The following is a 22,581-nucleotide window of genomic DNA, read 5'->3' on the forward strand; positions in this document are numbered from 1 at the left end:
GCAAATATCGTGGAATAATAAATTACGTTAATTACTTCCCAATGTATAACTTTATTCTCTACATTAAATATCAGTGTTAAGATATTAAGAAAAACACCCCTTGATTCAAATCAGCGCATAAATTAATCAATGCTTTACCTTTCATGAGATTAAGAATTTCAAGCAATTCCCTTGTTGGCCCTCAACTTTACAGACTAAAGAATCAGTCAGAATTCTATTTATTTTTACTTCTTTGCCTCTGGTCATTTTAATAGTTCTTAATCAAAACTTCTCAACTTCCATTATTCTTCAATGAATCCTCACTGTTTGGCTGAAATTTTATAGAGAGTTGATGAGCACATCTTCCACATAGTCTCTCTGGCATTCTCCCCCTTTCTTTCTGGATACCCATGGCCTCACAATTAATCCACATAGCTTCCAAAGATATTGCAATGTGCTTGCACTGACTTCATCTCTCTGACTATACCTGGGTAAGGTACAAACAGGGTTTCCTGACAATTCTGGAGTTGGGACTAAGTGAGCCTCCTTAGCCTTTGGGTAGCCATTTCATCATTACAAGATGAAAGCCATGGTATAGGAAGAAATAAAGAAAATCCATCAGAAAAAGACAAAAGACAACTAAATTCCTGATTCCAGTGATTTCTAAGGCCCTGTCACATATCTATACTTGGATCCAATGCAGCATCCCAGTTTCCTTGTAATAAAATCCATCTTTGTGTTTAAACTAGTTCAGGTAAGGTTTCTGCAACTTATAGCTGAAAGAGTTGACTCCAAAAAGTTGAGCTCTCACTTTGAGATCATCCTAGGTATGCAAAGATTTCAATAATGCTAAGTATCTCATATGCTATTTGTGCTAAATATTTGTGCTCTATCAAATGCAAAAGAATAGTCAGAAAGATAAGAGATAAAATAAAAATTACAAAAATGGACTAAAACGTATTTATCTGAACATTATTAAATTATGGTTATAAATTTAAAAGATAATTATTTTAAGTCAAGACCATAAATGACCAAGTATGTAAAAATAAAACAAACAAAAGGAGGCTTTGATTATGATAAGGCAACATGAAGGGTCTTTGTGGTGATGGAGCTGTTCTATATTTTAACTGTGGTGGTGGATATATATACAAGTGATCAAATTACAAAGAACTAAACACATAAAGACACACACACAAAGAGTGCAGTAGCACTAGAAAAATCTGTATTAGATTGGTGGAATATCCTGGATAACAAGATACTTTGCAAGATGTTAACAGTGGAGTAAACTGGGTAAAGGGTAAACAAAGGATCATGCTGCATTATTTAACTATATGTGAATCTACAATTGGCCCCAAATAAAAAGGTGAATTAACATAAAGGGAAGGAGGAGCATATAGAAAACAGATACCAAAAAAAAAAAAAAAATCTTCACCCTGTCAAATTCTTAAGAAAGGATTTAGATAATTTTAAATCTTTCATTCCAAAGAAGAGACATTTGATATATTTTCCAAAATGTGTTAAAGTATCATGCCTGCTTTTCAATGACATAAGAGATAGATGCTGGTGATTAAGAAAACACTAGACAATGCCTGCCTTTTACAGGTTTTTCCTCTTTAAGCTTCCAGGGAAACAGTGCTTTCATGCTGTCATTCCCAAACAAATGACTTCAATTTATAATAAATGCATTAAAGATAAAAAAGCGCAACTTGCTCAGAGGATACTTGTATTTTAAAAGATATAATTTTCCAAAGTAACTCAATAATGTGAGACTATACGGGGGTAATAATATCAGGGGTGCTATTTTCAATCAAGGGGGCTATTTACCTCTTACTTTGAGACAAGGAAAGGCTCTGCGACAGACACCATTTCTTCAATAAGAGAAGTCAACAATTTGATTTGTATCCAAATCCCACTTCTGAAAGCTTATCAGGTCTACCCTTCAAAAATAGATGTTTTGTTGCCCTTGTAATACAAGTAAAATGAATAATTTCTTGACTATATTTAACACTATGACCAAGGGATTATTTGACGCTATAAAGTAGCACTCACCTACTGAATAATTGACCTCAATAATAAATTTGCTTAATAATATGGAAAAGTAAATTTTAAGTTTAATGTTTTTATAAAGCCCCAGGACATCAAATAATACAACTACATAAAATCTCATATAGTCCTCTGATGACCAGTCCATAGTTATAGGACATTTAAAGAGACAAGGGCAGTACTGAATTATCCCTAAAGCAGACTGAGCATAAGCAAACAACCCAAAACTCAAACTTGCTTTTTTGTTCTTCTCCTTTTCTTAAATCATATTATTTATCATGGAACAAAATGAACTCTGCAGAGAAAATAATTATTTTAGATTTCATGTTATTACTATTATTCTGAGTTATCTGATAGATCAACACAACCGTATCACTAAACAGGGTTTCTGAAGATCCTGACCCACTCTGGATAAGGGAGGTCTGTCTAAGGTACCACTCACTATTGGGAAATACAGTAAACCTACTGGATCAGTTCAGATGGAGAGAAGTGGAAGGATCAAAGAGCAGAGCAAGAGGAGATGCCCAAGAGTCATAGAGGAGAAACAGGCTACTAAGAGGACAGAAGGGAAGCATCGCAGTATTCTGAAACTGTCTAGGCACAGCTAAAGGGAACGCACTGGAGACCCACTGTTTTCACTTTCCACACATCCCCCACCTAATCTAAGCTCCTAGCAACCAAGCCATAAGGGAGGAGCCCAAAGGAAGACTTTGCCAATGCTAAACAAAATACAAAATCATATAAAACAATTAAAAATACAATGCACAAAATAGAAACTTTGACGTTTCCCATACATACAATCAAATTCAAAGGAATTTTTAATTCAAAGGAAGGGGACTACCCCTTCTTCTTTGGAACATCTCATAAAGCCCTGCATTATTTTTCCCCATTCAAGGCTGCTCATAATCTACATCTTAAACTAATTTCCCCTGGAATGTTGCAGCATGTTTGTTTACTTTTTGGTGGGATAAGAAGGAGGAGAGGTGATTTGTTCCAGCTTCCAAACAATACTAGAAATAGCCTGTTTCCAATCTGTATCTTTCATCAGCCCTTGTTTTAGTTCTGCAAGGCTGCTATAACAAATACCACAGATCAGTTGGCTTAAACAACAGGAGTTTACTGTCTCCTAGTTTTTGGAGGCTAGAAATCCAACACTAAGGTATCAGCCGACCATGCTTTCTGAGAAGCCTGCAGCATTCTGGTGGTGGCTTGCTAACAATCCAGAACTCAATCTCTGCCTCCATTACAGGGCACTCGGTCTCCTTCATCTCCTCCTACTACTGTGTTCATTTTCTTCAGCTTCTAAGATCTCCAGTCCTATTGGATTAAGGCCCACCTGATTCAGTTCGGCCTCATCTTAACAGGATCTTCAAAGATCCACTTACAAATGAGTCCACACCTACAGGATCAGGGGTTAGGACCTGAACATGGCTGTATGGGGAACATGATTCAATCCATACTAGCCCTGGTTACTAAGTCATTCAAAAATTGTCTTATGTGTTTTTTAGTCCTTGAAGAAAATTATTTACAAAAAATCAATTTCTAAAGATGTCTAGGAAATATTAAGTGGGGGAAAAAAGCCAAAGAATGGTACATACTGGATGATCCTATTTGTATAAAAAATTTATTTTTGTGTGTGAATAGAAAATCTATAGATAAACAGAAGACTTAACAATGGTTATCTTTTAGGAATAAGATAAAAGATGAGACGATGTTATTTTATGCATTTTTTATGGTTTGTTTTTAACAACCAGCCTGAAATACTTTTAAAAAATTTTAACTGGGAATATACTGATTTTAAAAAATGGCTTTTCATTTTACTCTTTAATTCATCAATTAATGGTTCTCAATCTGTTGCTCATAAGAATTACTTATAGAACATCTAAAATAATCTCTAGGAGCATCTAATACCTAACTATATTTTTATCAAATATCCCAAATGATCATGACATATAGTAGAGATGTCAATCACTACTCTAGACTAAATTATATAAAAGTGTTTATTAAAAAATCTTAAAGTCATAAGAACAATGAAACCTATCTCATTGAACAAACTCCTGTTTTTTAATCCTCAAGAATATCTAACTCTTTAAGTAATGTCATTAGCAAGCAGATACTAAAAACTTACATATGTACTTAACATATTCTGGGTCTCAAGCCGAAAACACCATACCCATAAGACTATATTTTAGAACTATTCATTATTTTATACCTTCTTTATAGAAATGGTCCATATTATATATGATTAAATAATCTGTGTTCAAGTCAGGTTATTTCAAGGTTTTTTTATTTTATTTTTTTTACTCCAGCAAACCTATGGTATAAAACTTGTTCTCATTAGTTTCTAACAGCAGTGACTTCTTGAGTTGAGGATATGTGCCACATAGGGCTGATGATATTCTCAGGGAGATGATGAATTTATAATTTGAAAATTTCCCTAGATCAGATGTTGGCAAAGTATGACCACACAGAGGCCAAACCTGGCCTACCGCATGTTTCTGTACAGCCTGTGAGCTAAGAATGGTTTTACATGTTTAAATGGCTGAAAAAAAATCAAAAGTACAGTATTTTGTGACACATGAATATGAGATGAAATTCAAATTTCAGAGTTCATAAATAAAGTTTCATTGAACACAGACACGTTCCCTGTTATTGCCTATGGTTACTTTCATGCTACAACACCATGACAGCAGAGTTGAGTAGTTGTGACAGAAACCATATGGCCTATAAAGCTAAAAATACTGCATTTACTATATGTTGAGTATGCCAATTATTGGCCCTATCCATAAAACATCCACTAACGCTTGGTCTATATGATTTTGATATATTTCCCTGGGGGCTGGGTTGCCCCAGCACCGATGAAAATTACAGCTACACTGCTTTCATATATTACACCAAGCATTCCCATTTTGCATGCTTAATCAATATAACTAAATTTTTCAGGTTCTGCAGAACACATCCTTCAAAATTACTATATCTGAAAAATAACTGCTAAGACTATAACAAATTTTATAGTATTTATTTAAAAACTGTAGCATTTTCTGGTATATTATATTTTAACAAGAAATAGCTTTCACTTACACATGTACAACTATTTTGGTATAAAAATTGAGGAAACATTTACCAAAACTACAAAAAGTAACAGTGACTACCTATGGGAAGTGGAATACCAGCAATGAAGTACTTGTACATGTTTATGTATTCGTAATGCTTGATTTTTTTTTTTTTAACAAGCACCTATCATTTTTGTAATTTTTTTTTAAAAGTGCCATTTGAAAAAATAATATCCTTGGACTTCTCTGAGCACCTGTTCTTTTCTGGCAATTTAGTATGTGAGATAGTTTATAAAACTTGTGCTTACTTAAAACTACAACACACATAAAATATACATATTAATACAATCAGATCAAAATGCCTAAATCTCCTGCTCTTCCATCTACCAATTCCCATTTCAGAGCACGAGGTAGCTCTCAGAACTGATGAAGAGACAAGAGGCAATTACTTGTCTGTAATTACAGTGTGCTGTTATAAAGCATGCAGCTGATGCTATGGGGTCACACAGCCCAGGAGGAAAGGGAGGAATGACAAAAATCTCAAGAGGAGTCTTTGACACACCTAAAATTTTTAAAAATAAACAGGCTTAACCAAATGATAAACCTACTGGAGAAGGGACAAGGGTGGGAAATGGGGAATGGGGCACTCTAAGCCAATGGTTTTCGACCTTGGCTATATGTTAGGGTCACTTGGGAGAGCCAAAAACAAACAATGATGCCTTGGTTCCACCTATCAAAATTCCAATTTAATTGGTCTGGGATGTGGCTCAGGCATCAGAATTTTTTAATGTTTCCCAGTTGTTTCCCTGCACAACCAAGGTTACAAAACCACTGCTCTAAGACATGATGTCTAAACCACAGAACTGTGTGTAATACTGTGTTGGTTTGGATATATTGTTTCCCAAAAGCCATTTTTAATCCAATCTTGTGGGATATTTGGATTACATTATTTTCATGGAGATGTAACTCACCCAACTATAGGTAAAATATTTTGATTAGCTATTTCCATGAAGGTGTGGCTCCGCCCATTCAGGGTGGGTCTTAATTAGACCATGGGAGTCCTTTAAGAGATGCTTGGGAGCCAACAGAGATGCTAGGAGCAGACCAAGATACTTGCTGATACTTGGAGACACTTAGAGATGCAGACAGAAGGATGTCTGGAGATGCTAAGCTAAGAGATGAAGTCCAGAGACATTTTGGAGAAAGCCATTTTGAAACACATGCTGGGAGCAAAGGACCAAGAGACGCCAGCCACATGCCTTCCCAGCTGACAGAGGTATTCCGGATGTTATCAGCCATTCTTCAGTGAAGGTAACCTCTTGTTGATGCCTTAATCTGGACACTTTTATGGCTTTAGGACTGTAAATGTGTAACCAAATAAATCTCCTTTATAAAAGCCAAACCATTTCTGGTATTTTGCATAACAGCAGCATTAGCAAACTGGAATAGAGAATATGAAATTTACAAGTCTGACTTGGCTAAAGCCAAGAAATATGGGGGCCTTATAGACCCTAGAGAATGTGGACTTGAAGGCTGAAGGGTATGGGGAGCCATGGAAAGCTTTTAAAATAAGGAAGTGATACAATCAGATTTACCTTTTTAAAAGATAACTCTGGTAGATACATGAAAGTGGGACTGGAAGGAGATGACAGACTATAAGAATATTTCAAGAGTCCAATGAGAAGTTAAGTCCTGGACTTAGGCACTGGCATTGGACTGAAAAGAATTTGAGGAGGACTTGCTGATGGCTTGGATGATGGAGATGAGGGAGATGTGATTCTGGCCTCCCAGATTTCTGGTGTGGACAGCAGGATAAATGATAATGCCATCAGGTTTGGAAGCATGGAAAAGTATGTTTATTATATCTGCAATACTGTTCAAATGTTGGTGAGAAGCAAGGAGTAAAGAATCCAAAGTAAGAAAATGTCAAATAGAAAAATATGAAAATTACCTATACATTTATATTATGAACTGTGTTTTAAAATTCAAGTGTGTAGTCCTCCAATGTTCTTTCTAAATGCATGATTTGTCCAACTTAAAATCAATGATTACTAAAAGGGTGGAATTATTAAATTTAAATTTTAACCAGAATTTAGGATGTACAAAACTACAAAGACTTTCACTCCTACCCTAACAACTAAGAAAAGATAAATTTAAAAATGATAAATTATCTTTAGCCCATCAGTGAGCTAAAGCTGTAAGGCAGTCAAATATCCTGAATTCCAAAGAAGAACAAGCCCCTGTTAGGAGATAGGGGACATATGAACTATCCAACCTGTGGCAAAGCATAGGAGGAAGAAATGAGTGCCATACAAGCGGGTAAGAAGAAATCAGCAAAAATTTTAAAAGGTTGTTAAAGGTCAAGCGTAAGTTAGCATATCCGCCTTTAAAAACTGGGGACCACAGACATGAGAAAAGATCACACTCACTTGCAAGCTCTTTTCTTTGGATCTCCACTGGGCACTTTCTTGAAAGTTTGGGACCTGAGCAGAAGAATGGAGAGGGTCACCAGCCCTGGTGTAGGTCTTTAGTTGGTGATCAACAGCACTAGGGAAACAAAGGAAACTTTGCTTATTGGGATCCCTCTCTTATTCAAAACAAACATTTAAGTCATTGGGGGAGGGCAGTATGTCTGTCATCCCCAGGACACAAGAAAAGACTTACTGAAGCTCCAATCCAGGGAAGGCTAGGAAAAACAAAAACAAAACAAAACAAAACTTCTGTCGCTGGGAGAGGGGCAGAAAACCATGCAGGACCCAGGACCCTATTTCAAGCAGAAGTCTGTTACTGCCAAGGGAAGGACAAGAAACTCCTAACTTAGACCAATCATTGAAAGATGGGAAAGTCTGACTGCCATGGTTCAGAAATGCAAAAATGCTGAAAAAGCCACAACCCCGAGACACAGGGCATGCCAAAGACTGAAATTGGACCATAACAGCAGAAAATTCTCTCTACCTCCACCATGAACCTAGTACCAAGTAACTAGCAAAAGCAGTCTACCATTAGGGAAAGGCAAGAACATGGAGAGAGACCCCTTTTGTGGGTGTCTCTAACAGAGACAGCTAAAAGCTGATGGAGAACTAACACTGAGAAAAACAGTGGGGCAAAGATCCCCAACACTAAGCATGAGGCAGTAACAGTAACCTCTACAGCGATCTGAAACCTGTGGTGCACTGAAGGTAACCATAGAAACAACAAAATTTAAAACCTGAGATTAAATCAACTCCTAACACCACTGGCCTGACAGAAGAAAAAGCTCATTGCCAGGCATAAATCCTATGTACCTCAATCTCTACAGAAAAACAACCTATTATCAAAAGATAAAGCAATAAAAAAAATAAATCAGTCTATGTTTAAGCCTGAAGAGTTAGTTGACTACAAGTCTTGTTCTTACAACTAGGTATATGAATAAGTGGTGGACAAAGCAGCAATCTCCTTCTCTCTGGCACTACTTGATGTGTCCCTGATCACAGTTCTTCATTCCACAGATTTGAAAGCAATAGGACTGATGATTCTTTTTTAAAGCATATTTACCAATAAAGTCTCTGGGAACTGGGGGGAAAATAGATAAAGCAATTAACAGAACCAAACTCAGAGATGACCAAGATCTTAGAACAACCAAACAGGAACTTTACAATAACTATAATTAATATGTCAAAGACTTGTGGAAAACATGGACAAACACATGAAAAGATGGTAAAATTCATCAGAGAGCTAGAAACTCTAAGATAGAGTCAAATGGAAATGATAAAAATGTTTTAAAAACATGATAGCAGAGATGAAGAATTCTTTTAATAGACTTGACACAGTGAAGGAAAGAATCAGTGAACTTAAAGACAACCCAATAGAAATTATTCAAACTGAAACATAGGAGTAAAAAGAGTGGGGGAAAAAAGAAGATGGAGGAGAAAAAGACACCATGCAAGAGCTATGGAACAATTTAAAATGGCTTGACAATTAAGTAATTGGAGTTCCAGAAGGAAAAGAAAGAGAAAATGTGGGAGAAAAAATATTTGAAGACACAGCAGCTGAAAATTCTCCAGAAATAATAAAACATAAACCAAAAAGCCAACATTCTTGGAGAACCCCAAGATAAATACCCCCAAAAGAACAACAAACAAAACAAAACAAAACAAAACACCCAATAAAACAAAAAAGCATACATACCCAGTGTAAGAAAGGAATAAGTTTCGTTTTCACATAGAGACAGCATGGAATAAGGGAAATGGAGGCAAAACCAGTTTAAACAAGCCCCAGACAAAGAGAAGAGAGAATCTGCCTGATGTAAAGAGACATGAGGTAGTAGCAGAGGCGGGAACTCACAGCAAAAAAATAAAAATTTGGGGGGGGATTGGCTAATCAGTTCAAAATCTCAATAATGAGCTAGTTGGCTCTCTGGGATTGGCTGTACAAATTAAAATCTCAAAAGATGAATTAGTTAGTGTTCTCGGATAGGCTGTAACCTCTGTAGTACCCAGTCAATGGGGAAACAGGGGAGGGACTTGCGAATTAGGAGTAGGAGATTTAAAGATCGCCATTCTCCTCCTCTGGCGCGCCAGCCTTCCGCGTGTTTGGCTGGACGCCCCATCTTGCAAGATCGTAAATAAATTCTTTTCTCCTCCAGAACCGAGAGAGCGTTTATTCCCTTACAAGTACCACTTTATTTCCGACAACTTGAGGGCTCGTCCGGGATCCAAAGCTTCGGAGGGGGACCCCCGAGGTGGACAAAGGGAAGGCGCGCCCCGCTGATTGAGCGGTCTCGGACTCCGCCACTGGGGGCCCATCTCCGGCAGCTAAAGGGCCCGAGACCAGATGCTTGGATCTGCCGGTTGTGGATGAGAAAAGGGGGAAAAGAAAAGGCCTGCCTCTGGTTAACCAGGCAACTCCGTGCACGGACCAAGGTAAGGAAAGAAATATTATATTACCTTGGTGGTTAAAGCATTCTGAGAGTCTGGGGCTGATCCTGAGGGAAAGATGCCCAAACAAGACTCAGAATGGGGACATTCTGATGAGCCTAGAGCTGATCCTAAGGGAAAGATGCTCAGGCAAGACTCAGAATGGGGAATAGAGGCAGTCAGCCGGCCGGGAATAAAGGGAAGGGGGTACCTTTAGGGTCCCCGGGGAACATTCCTCTAAATAATCCATTGGGAAACATGTTAAAACATTGGGCTAAAAGTAATTGGACCAAGGGAAAGGGTAAAAGAAAATGATCAAATATTATTGTTATGTTTAGACAAAAAAAAAAAAAAAAAGGCATTTTGCTGCCAAATATATTCTGGCCAAAATATAAGGCAGATAAGAGTTGGCTTTGTGCTGACCTCGTGTGTCATGTTAATAAAAATAAACCTTTTTCCAAGGCAGAATTGAACTGTGCCATGTGGTGGCTGCAGGAAAAAAAGAAACTAAAACCTGGGATAAGCATTCCCCCCACCTTATGGTTTCCCCTCCCCCACTGGGGCGGGAACCATTAAAGCCTGGGGTTTTGGTGGAAGCAGTCTATGCCCCCAGGCAATTGGAGAGCCAGTTAATGCTGACTGCTCCAGTAATTACAACCCACCAAAAGTTAAGAAAAAAAAAAAAAAAATGGAGAGATTTCCAAAAGTTTCTGTTTCTAAAGGCTCTTAAAGAAAGGAAGGTAAGAATCATTAATAAAAAGCCTAGCAAGGCTAGCTGAATAACAATTAACTTGATTCTTAAACTCTGGTTTATGTAAATATCCCTTTCTTAGGAGAAGAAAGGGAAATGGGAAAGAGGGCGGCTATGAGAGAAAGAGAGAGACTGCATCCACCTAAAATAAAATTGGCTGTACCCATATCCCCAAAGAACAATGAAAGTTGAGGTCTGAAGTCAAGTGGTCTCAGGCTGGGAGAGTGGAGTGGCCCACATGCATGAAAAGGGTGAGTTTGCCCTGGGGGTTGAGGGTGGGCCTTCCGCCTCAATGCTCTAGAAAAGTTTTGCCGCCTCAGGACCCAGAGGGTGGAGCACATTCCCAGGGGAATGGGAAAAGCCTGGCTGCCACCCCACTGTTCAGAGAAGGTAGAGCCTTTACCCCGAAGAGGCAGAGTCTGGGTGGCACCCCGATGTTTAAGAAGGGTGGGGCCAAAAAGGTAATCTCCCTAACATCACCCCAGACTTTGAAAAGAAAAGGGCTGCCACAAAAGCCTCTAAAAAGGGTTGGACTCCCACTCCCTCAAGCCCCAAGAATACAATGTCATTCTGTTAATAACTCAGACTTTAAAAGGTCAGCTATATGAAGGAATTTTAGCCTAATATTCAGAGAAGATCCAAAAAATCGATGAATGGCTGAATAAGCCATTAGAGGAAATATTCAGAGAGTCAACAAGCCAGGGAGGAAACAGACAAAAGTGAGATAGAGAAGTAATTGGAGCAGTTTAAAAAAAAAAAAAGGAGGAAGGAAATTTGTAGCATGGGGTTTGTGTGATTCTCTATTCATATACTTATGTGGGGCTAAACAGGTATTAATAAATACATTTACATATTTTAGTGTGCTGTGTAATTAAGTCTAAGGCATGTGGAAGCTACATTTAAAGTCCCTTAATGTGTGTATCAGGGTATATAGGAAGTTATATGCACATTTTTTAGGACTGTATTTGAATGCATTCTGAGAGTTAAAACTTCATGAATCTAATGGGAGTTTAAGTTGTATGTTTACACAGGAATGTGGGATAGTTGTATTTGTATGTAATAAAAGCATGTAATATAATTACGTAGGAGTCTTTCAAACTGTGAAAGTTTGTCAGTGTGTAATTTAAAACTTGGCAAAAATTTCCTGTGTACTCATCTATAGTAAACTGAAGCTATTTCTTTGTGTCTTTATAGCGTATACTAGTTTGTGTGTACTCTAAAGCTGGGCAATTGTGTGCAGTTTCACAATAGTGTGAAAAATGAAAAAAAAAAGTGAGAAAAACTGTGTAAAAGTTTTCTATGTATGTGTAACAGTAGTGTATTGGCTATACATGCTTGTAAATGGGAATGTATGTCTGTTTCGTATGGTTATGAGTGTGTATATAAGTTATATGTGTCTGTATTCCAGATATATGAGACTGTGTATTCTTGTAAAGAGCAGAATAATTTTTCTGATATATTTTGGGCAAAAGCAAAAGGTCCATACTCAAAGTGCAAGTAAATGTTCCTATAAAAGGGTTTAAGGTTCACTAAAGCTGAATTAAACAAACTTAGAACAGTGAATGGTTCATATCTCTTCCCAGGTCTCCATTTGGTAATGCCAGGTTGCTATCTTAACATTAAGTCTACAGGAATAAAGACACCACATATATTGTCAAATACTACACACCAAGGCTTGTCCTCCTCTCCCTGGAGAGTGGGTTTTTACTCATCTAACAGCAAAACGTGTGTGTATGTTCAGGGTATGCATATATGTGAATCACGTATATTCCAGCATCACTAAACTAGGTGTACTAAAAACTGAATTTTAAGTTAGTATTTAAGAATGGTAAGCCTTTGTATGTTCATTAATCTTAGGTTATTGTAAATTATTGTTGTCCTTTAGTCTAATTGTTCTAGCCTGAAATGTTGGTAAGTTCTTGCTGCTCTTCATGCACATGACTTCAGGAGTGTCTGTACCTAAAGCAGGTATTAGCAGTTTTACACTAATTATTATCATTAGAGGGGTGCAAGCCATGTGTAATTTAGTACTTAGGCAATTACAAGGTGTAGGCCTTTGGTTTTTGGTTTGCCTTTCCCCAGGAGGACTGGAGAGCTCCCCTCCCTAGACACAAAGGATCTTTTTCTTAAGAATTATATACTGGCCTTGTCTTCTACTTTATCATCTCTCAGGCACCGTGGACTGCTGGCTCAGACCCCGCCTCTTGAATTTGCTGCCCATCGACATCAGCCTGGCAGCTGGGTTCTGATCCAGTCGTGGAAAGAATCCAAACTTCAACCGATCTGGGAAGGACCCTATCAAGTCTTGCTGACAACTGAGATGGCAGTCCGAACGGCAGAAAGAGGCTGGACTCATTACACATGAGTAAAGGGACCGGTGCCTGAACCAGACGATAAGTATCCAGCAACTCAACCTGAATCCTGGAAAGTGACTCCTACCTCAGATCCCCTAAGGATCACTTTAAATAGGCAACAGTTAAAGGAACATATTAGAAGGGAGAAAGGGCTGGATTAAACCCTATGTTTGCATTGTGCTCTGTGTATAGCTTAATGATGAAATTGCTTATGCTGATCATAATGTTCTATATTCAAGGAGTAACAGGTTCTGCTAAGCTGGTTATAAGTGTAGTCAAAGGCTTAAAGTCTCAAACTGTACAATTTGATGTTTGTCAAGTAATGAGCTGTAAAAATCTAAAACATCAGCAACAACTGAGGGAGGAATATAAGCATTTATGTAAGCAGACTGTTCAAATAGAAAGCAAGATTGTTGGGGGGGCGAACATTTGAGAGTATAACTTATGAGACACCTAACCCCTGTTATTCTTGAAACACTGCTTGGTGGACCACACAGTATGAGGGATGGGTCTTACCCAGGTTGGAGGAAAAACCAGTAAGGGAAACTTGGCTGGAATTTAACTCTCCAGTACAAATTGACCCCAAGGTCATTAGAATACTTAAGGCCAAAGACTTAAAGCAAACCACAGAAATAGAGACAGGTTATGGAAATACAAATGCCTGGGTAGAATGGGGCAAACATACCATCCAGAGTCTAAACAGAAGTGACTGTTATGCTTGTACAACCAAACAACCCACTGTTCAGATTATGCCCTTCCCCTTGGGGATGAAAAAGCATGAAAGGGAGTTTAAATGTGTAACACTCCTCTTTCAAAATGCTACTCCTGGTGAAAGTTGTAGTACGTTGTCCTCCCTTTTCCCTCCAGTCCAGGAGGGAAGTGTCAAAGCCATACCAGCGTCTCACCTTGGTCCCGGAAACCACTCTGCCTGTCTCTCCAGATGGGAAGAAGGGCTCCAGGATCTTGGTACCATGGCTTTGTGTACACAGGTGTGGAATGTGAGCAAGGATAGTACTGGCAACTTCTCCAGCCTAACTATACCCCGAGCAGACCTCTGGTGGTACTGTGGGAAGGGCATCCTCTGGCCATCACTACCTGAAAGGTGGGGAGGAACCTGTGCTCTGGTTCAATTGGCTATCTCATTTACCCTGGCATTTGAAAGTAATAAAATACCAACCCAAGGCAAAGGAGAAAAGAAAAATGTACAAAGTGTACCTAGTTCCTTCAATAAAAAAATGTTTGTAGGTAGTATAGGGGTTCCCCAGAAAGTTCCTAATGAGTTTAAAGCTAAAAATCAATTAGCTGCAAAATTTAAATCGTCCTTATTCTGGTGGGTCACCATCAATAAAAATGTCAATCATCAGCTAAAATTTATCAACTATACCAGGAATGTCATTAAAGAAATAGCAGAACAGTTAGATGCCACTAGCCGAATGGCATGGGAAAACAGAATGGCCCTAGACATGATGCTAGCTGAAAAAGGAGGCGTCTGTGCTATAGTTGGAGGAAATTGTCGCACATTCATCCCCAATAATACAGCACCTAATGGAACTATCACCAAAGCCCTACAAGGCTTAACAGCCTTATTTCAGAAACTAGAAAAGAATTCTAGCATTAACAACCCGCTCATAGAATGGTTGAAAAATTGGTTTGAGAAATGGAAAGGAATTGCAACATCTATTTTAATTTTCCTTATCATTCCAGCCAAAATGTTTATAACAGCTGGGTGCTACATAATCCCGTGTGCTCAAAGGCTAGTTCAAAAACCCATCAAAACCACTAGAATCAAAAATAAAAAAGATCCCTATGATGAGGAATGTGAAAAAGCCCTTAGCAAATTTGAGAATCTAAAATGTGAAAACTAAAAGTGTTTAAAAAAAAAAAAAGAGGAGGGAATCTGTAAGAAAGGAATAAGTTTCGTTTTCACATAGAGACAGCATGGAATAAGGGAAATGGAGGCAAAACCAGTTTAAACAAGCCCCAGACAAAGAGAAGAGAGAATCTGCCTGATGTAAAGAGACATGAGGTAGTAGCAGAGGCGGGAACTCACAGCAAAAAAATAAAAATTTGGGGGGGGATTGGCTAATCAGTTCAAAATCTCAATAATGAGCTAGTTGGCTCTCTGGGATTGGCTGTACAAATTAAAATCTCAAAAGATGAATTAGTTAGTGTTCTCGGATAGGCTGTAACCTCTGTAGTACCCAGTCAATGGGGAAACAGGGGAGGGACTTGCGAATTAGGAGTAGGAGATTTAAAGATCGCCATTCTCCTCCTCTGGCGCGCCAGCCTTCCGCGTGTTTGGCTGGACGCCCCATCTTGCAAGATCGTAAATAAATTCTTTTCTCCTCCAGAACCGAGAGAGCGTTTATTCCCTTACAGGTACCACTTTATTTCCGACACCCAGACACATCAGAGTCAAATGACAGAAAACGAAAGATACAGAGAAAATAGTGAAGGCAGCCAGAGGAAAAAGGATGTATTTCACACAGAGGAAAAAAGATAAAAATTCAGCCAACTTTTCTTCAAGAACTATCAAACCAGAGAACAACAGATTGACATCTTTAAAATTATGAAAAGAAAGTAAAAAGAAAAAGAAAGAAAAAAGAAAACTGCAAGTCTAGAAATCTATATCCAGTAGAAATATCTTTCAGAAACAAAGGCAAATAGCCTTTTTTGAGAAAGAAAACAAGCTGGGAGAATTAATTTCCAGCAGACCTGTGCTATATGACATATTAAAGAAAGTTCTTCAGACAGAAAGAATTCTTGAAGGAAACTTAGTGCTACACAAGGAAATAATCACCAAAGAAGGTTAAAATGAAGGTAAGCATAAAATACATTTTTTCTTATTTTTAATCACCCTAACATTTTAAACAAATTTAAAATTTTTTTCTGCACTTGTCTACTTGAAACTTCATTTAATATAGGAGAAATTAAAGTGAGTGTAGATATTTAATAGCTATCTGCTTCAATTTCTGCTTCTTAAGACAGCAAAAACACTAGTTTTTAAACTTGGTTGTGACACCTCCAAGAGTTGCTTAATATATTGTCTCTCTTAAAATTTATGGCCATGCAGTTTACTACCCACTTAAACTAAACTGCCGTTTTTATTTGTTAATTATATAATTTCAAACTGTAAATCACAACACTCATCATTAAATAGTAAAAGAAAATTCTCAGGAAAACAGACTTAATTTTAAATAATCAGAATATCATTTGCTTTAAAGAAATCAGGTTAAGATTTATGTTATTTGAAACAGCTCAAAATCATTCTATATTGAAGTCAAAGAGCTATCTTTCTTAAAGACGCCATTCAATTTGTTCTTGTCCATAATTGATTAGTTACAAAAGTATATGTGCTAAATGTTAAAACCTGAATCCATTATTAAATTATAAAAAAATAATTAGTATACAATAGGTTCAATAGTTAATACTCATATGCCCTCAAGCATCTTTAATTATATGTTATACAAAAAAAATAGTAAGTCAGTATCAGCATAATTTTTTAAATACAAAAAAAATAGTAAGTCAGTATCAGCATAATTTTTTAAATCAGACACTTACCTAAATAATATTCTCAATGACAGATAAAATGTTTTACAAACTCCTGATCTATTTCCTAGGAATATTTATACTGAATCCTGAAAACTGAACTGTTTACATCAATGAGCATAACTTATCATAATAAAACTTCAAATATAACAAATTCCTAAAATTAAATCTGAATAAGGGACCAAGTAAATGACTGATCAGGAAATAAAAGCAAAACCAGAAAAAGCAAGGTTGTAATATTTATACCTTAACATTATTCTGACAATAATTCAAGAAAGGATCTATGTTACAATGGGATAAAAGAAAGAATTAATTTCAGAACTGGAAGGGAGCTTTAGCTATTGAATGCAGTTTCCTAAACCATGCTTAAAGGGGCCTAATCCTGAAACCTATTAAATGGTATTTAAAGAACAAAGATTTTCTTGGTCCTAAACCTCACCCTACAAATTAGCATATTAAAGGTCTGAAGAAGCTACACTTAAAAAGCTTAACTTTCAAGATAAAAGAAGTTTATATGCAAATGGCTTAAATTTTTTCTTAACTCATAGTAAAATATCTAAACTTTTAAAAAACTATTGAAATCCCTAGATCAGCCTTCCCTTAACATCAGTTTGAAAACTGTGGGCAATAGATTGTTTCATAGATGAGGAAACTGAGGCCTGGAAAACACATGATTCATCCAAAGTAAAAAGCCAGCAGTTAAGGATAAAAATCAGCTGCTTGACTCATAAATGTAAAGAACCTACTGCTTCTTTAGACTTTATCTGCAGGCAGAAATCTAGCAGAACCCCAATTATCCAAAGGGGGAAAAAACATTTCTAATAATGCTCACTTATGAAGTATTTACATAAACATTTTAAATGTTTCATTTTACCATCTACGTCAGATTTAATATAACTGAGCCACTTAGAACATTTAAGTTACTATTATTAATAAGAATCATTCTCTATGGCTAATCGCTTAATAAGAATAAATAAAACATGTTTAAAAGATAAATTCTAATATACCTCTAATGGTAAAAGAGTCATTAAAAAAATAAATTGAAAAAAAAAATAAATAAATAAATTGGACTTCTGGTCAACCAAGAGGGCAGCTTAATATGCTCCAGGGTACCTTTCCACTACAGGATCTTTGAACAATTAGCAAAAACTGGCAAAGCCATCTTTTTGAGGACTCTGGGAAAACAGTTAAAGGGTTGCAGTAATGGGGCAAGTGACTAATCAAGAAAACACAGCTTCAAAAACGGTAGGAGAAGCTCCTGGCATCCTACCTGGTCCTTCCCTTTCCCCTCCCCAGTGCAGTGTGGAAGCAGCTTGCACACCCATTGTGGGTCCCTAACCCAGTTCCAGAGGGAACAGAGGAACCCCTATGTGAATACTGGGGTGCCTGTATGTTGGTGCCAATCTATTCAATGGCAGCATGAAAGTGTGAACCAGGAAACTCATCTCTGGCTCGCCCTCCCAGAACTTGCCATTCAAGAAGTAGCTTCCAGACAGCAAAAGCAGTGTAAGAAACACGTCAAAGTGGCATGGGGCAAAGGATTACCAGCTTTAAGATATATAACAGAGCACATGGGGGAGGGGGACCTATTTCATAGGGGGTAGAGGGGACACTGGAATCCTGTAAATGTAGGAATTCCTAAGGCCATGAGCAAGCACAAGCCCAAGACAAAACGCAGGGTAAAAAAAGACAAGAGGGGACCTTACACTTCACCTTCGGCTTTTCTTCATAGGAGGGCTAAACTCTGAAGGAAGAGCACCAGCCAATACAGAGCCAATCTGCAAAAATTGTGAAAGGTGTTTTTCTGCCTTGGCTTGTATTTCTCAGCTCCTGGCATTCAAAGAAATCTCTATCACATCACTAGCTGGATACAAACTTAAAGAACAAACAGCTCAAGGACATCAAGAAAACAAGGAATGAACAAGATAAGAATCTCAATAAAGAAACAGGAAATTTTTAAAGGAACCAAACAGAAATACTGGAATTGAAGACCACCGTGCCAGTTTGAATGTATTATGTCCTCCCAAATGCCATTATCTTTGATGCAATCTTGTGGGGATAGATGTATTAGTGTTGATTAGACTGCAATTCTTTGATTGAGTGTTTCCATGGGGATGTGACTCAATCAACTGTGAGTGAAATGTTTGACTGGATAATTTCCATGGAGCTGTCGCCCCACCCATTCAGGGTGGGTCTTAATTGGATCACTGGAGTACTTGAAAAAGAGCCACACACAATGAGATACCCTCTCACACCAATCAGAATGGCTGCCATTAAACAAACAGGAAACTACAAATGCTAGAGAGGATGTGGAAAAATTGGAACTCATTCATTGTTGGTGGGACTGCATAGTGGTTCAGCCACTCTGGAAGTCAGTCTAGCACTTCCTTAGAAAACTAGATATAGAGTTACCCTTCGATCCAGAGATTGCACTTCACAGTATATAAGTGAAGATCTGAAAGCAGTGACACAAACAGATATCTGCAAGCCAATGTTCATAGCAGCATTATTCACAATTGCCAAGATGGAAACAACCCAAATGTCCTTCAACAGATGAGTGGATAAATAAAATGTGGTATATAAACACGATGGAACACTGCGTGGCTGTAAGAAGGAACGATGTCGTGAAACATATGACAACATGGATGAACCTTGAAGATACAATGCTGAGCGAAATAAGCCAGGCACAAAAAGAGAAATATGACATGCTACCACTAATATGAACATTGAAAAATGTAAAACAAATGGTTTATAATGTAGAATGTAGGGGAACTAGTGATAGAGAGCAATTAAGGAAGGGGAAATGATAATCCAATAAGAACAGATAAGCTATTGTGGGTAAATTTAACGTTCTGAGAATGCCCAGGAATGCCTATGGCCTGTTAATTTCTCACAGGTATAGCAGGAACAAGTACACGAAATATTGCTGTATTAGGTTATTTTCTTGGGGTAGAGTAGGAACATGTTGGAAGTAAAGTAGTTATCTAAGGTTAGTTGTCTTTTTCTTACTCCCTTGTTAAAGTTTGTTTGAAATGTTTTTTTTATTGTATGTATTATTTATTTATTTATTTTGATATAGTTGATTAAAAAATTAAAAAAAAAATGAAAAAATATGCAGGGCCCCCTTGAGGAGCTGGTGGAAAGTGCAGGGGTTTTGGGCTTCCCCACCTCGATGGTTGCTGATACACTCATGGACATGGGGGACTGGTGGTTTGATGGGCTGAGCCCTCTGCGATGGGACTTGCCCTTGGGAAGACTGTTGCTGCAAAGGAGAGGCTAGGCCTCCCTATAATTGTGCCTAAGAGCCTCCTCCCGAATGCCTCTTTGTTGCTCAGATGTGGTCCTCTCTCTCTAGCTAAGCCAACTTGGCAGGTGAAATCACTGCCCTCCCCTCTACAGGGGATCTGACACCCAGGGGAGTGAATCTCCCTGGCAATGTGGAATATGACTCCCAGGGAGGAATCTAGACCTGGCATCATGGGATGGAGAACATCTTCTTGACCAAAAGGGGGATGTGAAAGGAAATGAAATAAGCTTCAATGGCAGACAGATTCCAAAAGGAGCCGAGAAGTCACTCTGGTGGGCACCCTTACGCACAATACAGACAATGCTTTTTAGGTTCTAATGAATTGGAATAGCTAGGAGTAAATACCTGAAACTATCAAACTACAACCCAGAATCCATGAATCTTGAAGATGATCATATAAAACTATAGCTTATGAGGAGTGACAATGTGATTGGGAACGCTATATGGACCACACTCCCCTTTGTCTAGTTTATAGATGGATGAGTAGAAAAATGGAGGAAGAAAAAATCAATCAATAAATAAAAGGCACCCAGTGTTCTTTTTTACTTTAATTGTTCTTTTTCACTTTAATTTTTATTCTTATTAAAATTTTTGTGTGTGTGGTAATGAAAATGTCAAAAATTAATTTTGGTGATGAATGCACAACTATATAATGGTGTTGTAAACAACTGAATGTACGCTTTGTTTTGTATGACTGCATGGTATGTGAATATATCTCAATAAAATGAACAAAAAAAAAAAAAAAAGAGCCACACAGGCCCAGATGTTTGCTGCAAATGAGACAGTTTGAAGACGGCTGTTAAAAGCAGACTTTTACTCCTGAGGAGCTAAGAGAGGACAAATGCCCCAAGAGCAACTGAGAGTGACATTTTGGAGAGAAGCTGCAGCCTAGAGAGGAACGTCCTCGGAGAAAGCCATTTTGAAACCAGAACTTCAGAACAAATGCCAGCCATGTGCCTTCCCAGCTAAGAGAGGTTTTCAGATGCCATCGGTCATCCTTCAGTGAAGGTACTCTGGTTGATGCCTTACTTTGGACACTTTATGGCCTTAAGACTGTAACTTTATAACCAAATAACCCACCTTTATAAAAGCCAATCCATCTCTGGTATTTTGCATTCCAGCAGCATTAGCAAACTGGAACAACCACAATAACTAAAATGAAAAACTCCAAAGAGGGTTTCAACATCAGATTGGAGCTGGCAGAAGAAAGAATCAGTGAACTTGAAGACAAACAATTGAAATTATCAGGCTGAAGAGCAGAAAGAAAACAGAATAAAAAAAATGAACAGGGCATAGGAGAATCGTGGACACTACTAAGCATACCAACATACATATTACAGGAATCCCAGAAAGGGAAGAAAGAGAGAAAGGGAAAGAAAGATCATTCAAGAAAATAATAGGAGAAAACTTCTTAAATTTAACAAAAGACAAGAATATACACATTCAAGAAGTTCAGCAAACTACAAATAGGACAAATTCAAAGAGAAGCACACACAGATACATAGTAGGCAAACTTTCAAATGCAAAGGACAAGTAGAAAGTTCTGAGAAAAAGAGAAAAAGCACTGTATTATATATAGGGGAATCCTGATAAGATTAAGTGCTGATTTCACATTAGAAACCATGGATGCAAGAAGGCATGGGATAACATATCTAAAGTGCTGAAAGAAAACAATTAATAACCAAGAATTTTATATCCAATGGAACTGTCATTCCCAGAAAAACAAAAGCTGAGGGAGTTTGTCACTAGTAGACTTGCCCTGCAAGCAATGTTAACAGGAGTTGTTCAAAATAAGCCAGACACAAAAAGACAATATAAAGGAGACTAAACAGTAGATCAATATGGTATAACAATATAAGGACCTGCAGTTAACGTTAACAGTATGGGTATGGGTATGCCAGTACTATTGTATTTTTTGGTATGTTCTCCACTTTTTACTTCTTACATTTGAATTTAATGAGACCTGTTTCAAATATGTTACTATTACCACTGCTCATTCTGTGACTAATTTTCTTTTTAATCAATCTTTGAACATTTTCATTACTCCAAAAAATAACATAAAAATTAGAATAAAAAAGAATATCCAAAACATTCCAGTCCCCTCCTCCTCTGTGACTAATTTTATTGCTAAAATACCAGGCCATTAAAAACACATAATTAGTCCATCACACCTGATATAATCAAATAGATTAAGTAAGACAATAAAATATGGTCACTTTAATTGCAAGGAGTGAGAAAATGCATGAAAAATATTTTGCATTGTATCTGGCACATAATGAGTATTCAATAAACACAGCCATTATTAGAATTATTCTTCTGATACTGTGATAAAGTCAACACGCTAGAGCTCCCAGCTCTTCTCTTACATCTAACCATTCTAATTCTAATTTCCTCCCCTGGTTCCAAGACTTCCTCTCCAACCAACCCTTTCCTCTTCTTCTGCTTAGGCTTCCTTTCTACTGGGAAAACATCCCTAGTAATTGACTCCTCCTCATGAATTATCTTCCCTTCAATCATCAAATAATAAATGTGTATACTGGAGATTAACTATAAAGAATCAAAACCATAGCTTAAGCAGTCCCAAGACTTATTTAGAAATCGCTTTAAGAAATGTCATCTGGACCTTGGACTTGATATTGCCAGATGATAA

The 22,581-nt window shown here is 37.5% G+C and overlaps 1 protein-coding gene across 2 annotated transcripts in view; it reads right to left on the reverse strand.

The window, feature by feature from the left end:
• The window catches only part of TMEM170B (transmembrane protein 170B), a 59,474-nt gene that overhangs the window by 31,176 nt on the left and 5,717 nt on the right, over positions 1 to 22,581 (reverse strand). The window contains exon 2 of one of the 2 annotated variants that reach the window (XM_037843831.1): positions 7,505 to 7,622. The exons of the other annotated variant lie outside the window; for it this stretch is intronic. Within the exon in view, the coding sequence (XP_037699759.1) occupies positions 7,505 to 7,622 (118 nt within the window). The remainder of the gene's footprint in view (positions 1 to 7,504; positions 7,623 to 22,581) is intronic. 2 annotated transcript variants of the gene reach the window in all.

This window comes from Choloepus didactylus, chromosome 7 (genome assembly GCF_015220235.1).
Source record: "Choloepus didactylus isolate mChoDid1 chromosome 7, mChoDid1.pri, whole genome shotgun sequence".
In the NCBI taxonomy this organism is placed as follows: domain Eukaryota; kingdom Metazoa; phylum Chordata; class Mammalia; order Pilosa; family Megalonychidae; genus Choloepus; species Choloepus didactylus.